The sequence below is a fragment of the Eumetopias jubatus genome, unplaced genomic scaffold (assembly GCF_037043125.1).
Source record: "Eumetopias jubatus isolate StellerSeaLion01/CBP00866 unplaced genomic scaffold, mEumJub1_p1.0 scaffold_14, whole genome shotgun sequence".
NCBI classification, from domain to species: domain Eukaryota; kingdom Metazoa; phylum Chordata; class Mammalia; order Carnivora; family Otariidae; genus Eumetopias; species Eumetopias jubatus.
Window position 1 is genome coordinate 27,516,251 of NW_028274820.1, and position 7,154 is coordinate 27,523,404.

The following is a 7,154-nucleotide window of genomic DNA, read 5'->3' on the forward strand; positions in this document are numbered from 1 at the left end:
CACCACAGGAAAATTGAATTATTGTATTTTCAAAATGCTGAAAGACACTTCCAAACTAAAACACTATATATTTATGAAACTTCTATAAGAAAATATAGGTGAATAACTATTAATTTTTGTGAAAGCATATATATAGCTGGTTAAAAAAAACCTCAACAATAAAAAAATATACAAGTGAATTTCGTCTAAATTATAAATTTCTATTTGTCAAAGGGCACCATTAAGTAAATGAAATGAGCTACAGATATTTAGAAAGCATGTTTGTTACACGTACATATGACAAAGGACTTTTAAGGATAATACATTAAAAAAAACTCCTAATAGTAATTTTTTAAAAAAGCAATACATCTAGATATGGATAAAAGGCTTGAACAGAGATTTTGCAAAATATTTTTGATTGGCCAACAGTTCATGAAAATGTGTTAACATAAGGTAGGTATCAGGTAAATGCAAATTATAACCACAATGAAATTTCATTTTAACACGCTAGAAGAACAAGAGGTGGTGGGTGGAGGGAGAGACTGACATTAGCAAATGTTGGAAAATGTGGAGTAGCTAGAGATTACATACATTATGTGGGAGTAAAATATGATACAACACCTTTGAAAAAGGTGCAGTTTCCTACGAAGTTAAACAGATATTTACCCATGACCCAACTATCCATTCCTTACCATTTACCTAACAAAAATACATGTCCACACAAAAACCTATACGAAATGTTCATAGTGATCTTATTCATAATAGCCATAAACTGGACAGAATACAAATGCCCATTAGCAGAAAATGGATGAATTGTGATATATTCATATAGTGGGATAAGATTAAGTGACAAAAATGAATAAACTATTCACATATGCAACAACATGGATGCATTTCAATGACATTACATTGAAAGAAAGAAGACAAATGCAAAAGAATATATCCTGCATGATTCCACTTATACAAAGTCCAAGCATAGGTGAAATTAATCTAAAGTGACAGAAGAAATTTGTTGTTGTCACGGGTGGAAGTGGGGAGATATGAGGGGTGACTAAAAAAAAACACAAAGGAATTTAAATGTGGGTATAAAAATGTTAAATATACGTTGCTAAAACTCAAGGAACTCAACACTCTTAAAGATGTAGGCATTTTATTGTGTACGTATTATACCTCAATGAATAAACAAAAAAGATATAAAAATTTGTACTCTTTAACTATTAAAGATATTGAATAAGCGATTAATCCACTCCTTCTACCCTAACAAAGAAGATTCCAATTTATACACGCTTATACAAAAATAAAAGTAACACTTCCAAACTTGGTTTAAGATTGCATTGCCTTAATACCAAAACCTGACAAGGATAATATAAGAAAGGCAAGTTCCAAGCAATTCTCTCTCATGAACATGGATTTTAAAATTGGCAACTTAAGTGTATTTGGGAGTTGGGGGGGAGGGAAGTGGGTGTGTGTTAAATCCCAACCAAGTTGGATTTATTCTAGGAATGCAAGTTTCTTTTAAAAGGTTCTCAATATAATTTACTATTATTAAGAGGATAAAAAAAGAAAACTCAATTTTTACATGTAAAAGATGAATTTGATAACATTTACATTCAAAACATGTCTTTCTAAACTAGGATTATAGGGACATCTGTGTGGCTCAGTTGTTAAGCATCTGCCTCCAGCTCAGGTCATGATCCTGCAGGGTCCTGGGATGGAGCCCTGCATCGTATTCCCTGCTCTGCGGAAAACCTGCTTCTCCCTCTCCCACTCCCCGCTGCTTGTGTTCTCTCTCTCACTGTGTCTCTTTCTGTGAAATAAATAAATAAAATCTTTAAAAAAATAAAAAACTAGGATTATAAAGGGATTATCCAAAAACTTACAGCAAACATAAACTTAATAAAATTTGAGACTTACCCTTTGAGTTTGGGAATGAGGCAGTATTATCTGGTATCATTGCTTCTTTTTTTTAAATTTTTTATTGTTATGTTAATCACCATATATTGCATCATTAGTTCTTGATGTACTGTTCCATGATTCATTGTTTGTGCATAACACCCAGTGCTCCACGCAGAATGTGCCCTCTTTAATACCCATCACCAGGCTCACCCATCCCCCCACCCTCCTCCCCTCTAGAACCCTCAGTTTGTTTTTCAGAGTCCATCGTCTCTCATGGTTCATCTCCCCCTCCAACTTACTCCCCTTCATTCTTCCCCTCCTGCTATCTTATTCTGTTTCTTTTTTCTTAACATATGTTGCATTATTTGTTTCAGAAGTACATATCTGTGATTCAAAAGTCTTGCACAATTCACAGCGCTCATCATAGCACATACCCTCCCCAATGTCTATCACCCAGCCACCCCATCCCTCCCACCCCCCACCACTCCAGCAACACTCAGTTTGTTTCCTGAGATTAAGAATTCCTCATATCAGTGAGGTCATATTGGTATCATTGCTTCTATTTAATATTACACTTGAGGTTTCTCCTCACCAATGCAATAAAGTAAGTAAAAGAAGTAATGGAAAAGAAGAAATATAATTGTCATTCTAGATGATATAAATTTGCATGAGAAGAACAAAGAATCTATTCTAAATTATTAAAATAAATAAGTAAATCTAGTAAGTTCACTGTATAAGAAAATTAATTGTATTCCCATTAATCAGTACAATTGGAAATTGAATTTTTTTAAAAAGTCCTATTAACCATTGCATCAAAAAATATAAGATACCTAGGAATAAATCTAAATGTTTCATAAGACTCCAGAAAGAAAACAAATCATTACAGGGATATTTAGGATTTTAAAATTAATATTGAGATAAAAGAACCAAAAATGGAAAATATTGATGGAGAAAATTGGAGGACTTAGTCTATGGCATATATAAAATTAATGTAAAGGCATAATAAGTAAGATTTTGTTATATTGTTATAATATTAGCTAAAACAATACAGTATTATAGAGTCCAGAAATCGATGCACATAAAACAAAAACTAACTGAAGAATAATAGGGGAAAAGATGACCTTTCCAATAAACAACTTAAGTATCTATTAATAATAGAATAGGTCTAAAAATAGGTGTATTAATAGAATGAAATATTATACAACATAGTGGTTCTGAAAGGGTGGTTAGGGGTACCTTAAGAGTCCCTGAGGCTCTTGCAGGTGATCTACAAAGGGAAAATTGTCTTGATAATAATACCAAGATATATGTGCCATCTTCACTGTTATTCTCTCACAAGTGTTCAGAGTATTATTCCACTTATATGAAGTTCAAGACCAGGTGAAATTAATCTCATAGGGCAAAAATAAGAAATTAGTTGTATCCAGGGATACAAGTGGAAGAGATATGAGGGATGACAGATTTAGTACAGTTTCTGTTCCCCATTTTAGTTTACCTTTAAGAAATTACACTTATAGAGCTTCTGTAGTGTCAAAGAATATCCATAATAATCTGAAAAGGACATTTTCTAAGTCCTTTTCCATTAAAATATCACCCATTTTTCAATTATAAGTTTTAAAAAATTCTCGGGTGTTTATCCAAAGAATACAAAAACACTAATTTGAAAGGATATATGCACCCTTATGTTTACTGCAACATTATGTACAATAACCAAATTATGGAAGCAGCCCAAATGTACATCAAAAGATGAATGGATAATGAAGATGTGATATGTATATAAAGGAGTATTATTAGACTAAAAAAAGAGTTAAATCTTGCCATTTACAGCAACATGTATTATGGATCTAGAGAGTACAACACTAAGTCAGAGAAATACAAATACCATATGACTCTACTCATATGTGGAATTCAAGAAACAAAATAAATGAACAAAGAGGAAAAAAGACGAATAAAAAAACAGGCTTTTAACTATACCAAACAGATGGTTACCAGAGGGGAGGTGGATGGGAGGGATAGGTGAAATAGGTGAAGGGGATTAAGAGTACATTTATCTTGATAGCACTGAATAATATATAGGATTGATGAACCATTATATTGTACACCTGAAACTAATATAATACTGTATGCTAACTATACTGGAATTAACATTTAAATAAATAAATAAAATTTTAGAGGATTCTTGATTACTATTATCAGGAAATAAATAGAGCCTTCTAGGATTAGAAACATCAACTTCATTTCCTCTTCATTACTCCTCTTTTCCATATTTTTTTTTCATTTTAAACAAGAAGTTTATTTAAACAACAAGATGCTTGGGTGCCTGGGTGGCTCAGTTGGTTAAGCGACTGCGTTCGGCTCAGGTCATGATCCTGGAGTCCCTGGATCGAGTCCCGCATCGGGCTCCCTGCTCAGCAGGGAGTCTGCTTCTCCCTCTGACACTCTTCCCTCTCGTGCTCTCTATCTCTCATTCTCTCTCTCTCAAATAAATAAGTAAAATCTTTAAAATAAATAAATAAATAACAACAAGATGCTTGACTTGAAAGGAAAACTATCTAGGATTCATTTCTTTTAGAGTAATTTATCCCTACTTGAAGATAGATTGCCCTACATGTTAACAGCTACAAACAAAAAAGTTATAAAATTGTCCTTGGTTTTACAATGATAAATGAAAAACATTAAAATTCTCCAATCTAACAAGGTATGCAAGGATTTTTGTGTTCTTTTTTTGTTAAACTGTGAGAGCAAAATAACTTACTGGAATATAAAGACAAGAGCTGACTGAGCATGCCACTAATGGAAAGAGGTGGTATTTTCACAGAAGCAGTATTTTCCCCCATCCCTTCTCCATTTGATGTCGATCAAAACATACCACTGGCCATTTAGTTAAAAAAGATGCAATATGCTTGTGCACATACACAGTTACTTTATGTACAATAAAGGAATGGGGAAGGAGAAAATGAAAGAATAGAGAAAACTATACTGTAGTAGTCAGGATGTGGTAGAACCAAATTGCAGCTTTCTAATTGAGAATGTCTCCTTGCTGGAGGAACAGAGTTCTGGAGTAAAGTAGCAGGTTCCCTTTTTAGTAGACACCTCCTGTCTGCTGCTGGAACACATCAATTGTATCTTCATCCTCCATTTCCAACTGTACAGGTGTGTCTGTTTCATTGATTGGTTGCCCATCAAATCGGAATCTGATCTGCCTCTTTGACAAACCCTGTCGTTCACAATAGGCTTTCATTAGTTTACTAAGTGGTATATGCCTCTTAATCTTAAACTGCACCACAGAGCCATCCTGCCCCGCCACCTTCAAATTAATATGATAGTTGTTCTCAGTCTTGACTCCTTCCTTGGGCTTCTCATCGGCCATGGCAAGCGCCCGAGCCTCCTCAGCTGCCACTTCGCAAAAGAGGTACCAGGTCCGCACTGAAGGAGCACACAAGCAGCACCAGGAGGGGCAGAAGGAGGCGGCAGCGGTGGAGGAGGGAGAGCCGCTTTTCCATATTTAATCATAGGTAGAGACTAAAATGTATTACTAAAGCTCTTATAATTTTTCATTATTTGTCCTTTAACCATTCTGTTATCTGAATTAATAAAGCAATCTTTTTTTTTTTCAAATTCAACTTCAGACTGGTTACACAAACTGATCTCACTTGAGATGCTTACCAGCAGTGGAGATAGTATTTCAGTACAATCAAAGATTAGCTGTGGAACACATGAAAAAACCTCAAGTTTTCCAGATCCTAGTACAAAGATGTCAAGGAGAATAAACTAGGGTCTTGGAGAGAAATAAGAGATTCACTGATGCTGGGAATGAATAAGAAATATTTTTATCTCCTACTATGTACAGAAACTGTCTAAATTTATATTAATGTTGAAAATAACACTGTGAAATAGGTGATTTATTTTTTCCTGTTGGAATTTGTCAAAGAGGCTTTCATATAACTATCAATGATCTAGCCAACATTGGTGGCCTTCCAGTTCATTATAAATGTATCACAGTCACCAGAAGTGATTTAAATATGGTTACACTCTAATCATGGCACAGTTGATATTCTGTAGTCACTAGAATTAGAGATTTAAAGACATAGAAACCAGGTTGGTTCTGCTTAAAGAAAAACATATTCAGTAAGTCAACCAATACTGGAGATCTTTGGTGCCCCCAAATGATCCATAGACTAAAACATATGAGAACTAGCATTCTAGAAGATATGAGAACTAGTATTCTAGAAGATACTTCCTTAGTTAAAATTCTTTTGAATTCCATATAATCACATTTCAGCAACTTTATCCGTTGAATGAATGAATTCTTTCTAGATGTAAATGGCTCTTCACTTGTGTCTCCTGATTTGGACACACCTATAAGGGTTATATAATATATTTCATTTTTAATTGCAGAAGCTTCAATAATCAGATTAAAGAATTAGAGGTAGAAAATAAAAATAGGAAACTTCTTTTTTTCCATTTTCTCTCTTCTCTTTCTTTCTTTCTTTCTTTTTCTTTCTTTCTTTCTTTCTTTCTTTCTTTTTCTTTCTTTCTTTCTTTCTTTCTTTTCTTTCTTTCTTTCTTCCTTCCTTCCTTCCTTCCTTCCTTCCTTCCTTCCTTCCTTTTCTTTCTTTCTTTCTTTCTTTCTTTCTTTCTTTCTTTCTTTCTTTCTTTCTTTCTTTCTTTCTTTCTTTCTTTCTTTCTTCTTCCTTTCTTCCTTTCTTCCTTTCTTCCTTTCTTCCTTTCTTCCTTTCTTCCTTCCGTTCTTTCTTTCTTTCTTTCTTTCTTTCTTTCTTTCTTTCTTTCTTTCTTTCTTCCTTTCTTCTTTCAAATACTTTCAACATTTTTTGTCAGGATCCAGTATTAACTTTCACTTAACAGCAATCTCGAAAGTATGCCTCTTAGCTCCCTAGAGGAAATGGTAAACCAATAAAAACAGAGACAGTACAATCATTTTTGGCATGAGAGTATAACTTATTTGAACACATCAGGAGGCATCAATAAAATATAGTGATGCACAAGATAAATGGAAATATGATATACTATACAGTTATAGATTAAAGAGTGTCTCTTCTAATATACACATCAGTCTAACAAGGAGATGGTCTAAAGGTCTCTGGTGTCTATCAGGCCGTGGAGTCATCCTGGGAAGATACAGTACAGATTATTTAGATATCCACAAATAGAATCCTGCAAATAAACAGAGGGATTTATGTCTTTATGGATTTCAAGAAATAACATTTCAATTAGAGAATTACAGTGTTTAACCTTGTGGAATGTCACAGGGTACAAAT

General features: G+C 33.8%; 1 protein-coding gene across 1 annotated transcript; it reads right to left on the reverse strand.

The window, feature by feature from the left end:
- Window positions 1–4,921: 4,921 nt before the first annotated feature.
- On the reverse strand, window positions 4,922–5,245 carry LOC114221822 (small ubiquitin-related modifier 2-like). The gene is made up of 2 exons (XM_028119984.2): window positions 5,092–5,245; window positions 4,922–5,034 (listed from the first exon to the last, which is right to left on the reverse strand). Exons 1-2 carry the CDS (start codon window positions 5,243–5,245, stop codon window positions 4,958–4,960), a joined length of 231 nt encoding a protein of 76 aa, XP_027975785.1. The 3' UTR covers window positions 4,922–4,957.
- Between the last annotated feature and the right edge of the window lie 1,909 nt (window positions 5,246–7,154).

Coding starts and splice junctions, on each gene's coding strand:
- LOC114221822 (XM_028119984.2), bottom strand. CDS start 5,245: ATGGCCGATGAGAAGCCCAAGGAAGGAGTCAAGACTGAGAACAACTAT. Junction 5,035..5,091: donor AGCCTATTGTGAACGACAGG/GTTTGTCAAAGA, acceptor TCAATGAAACAG/ACACACCTGTACAGTTGGAA.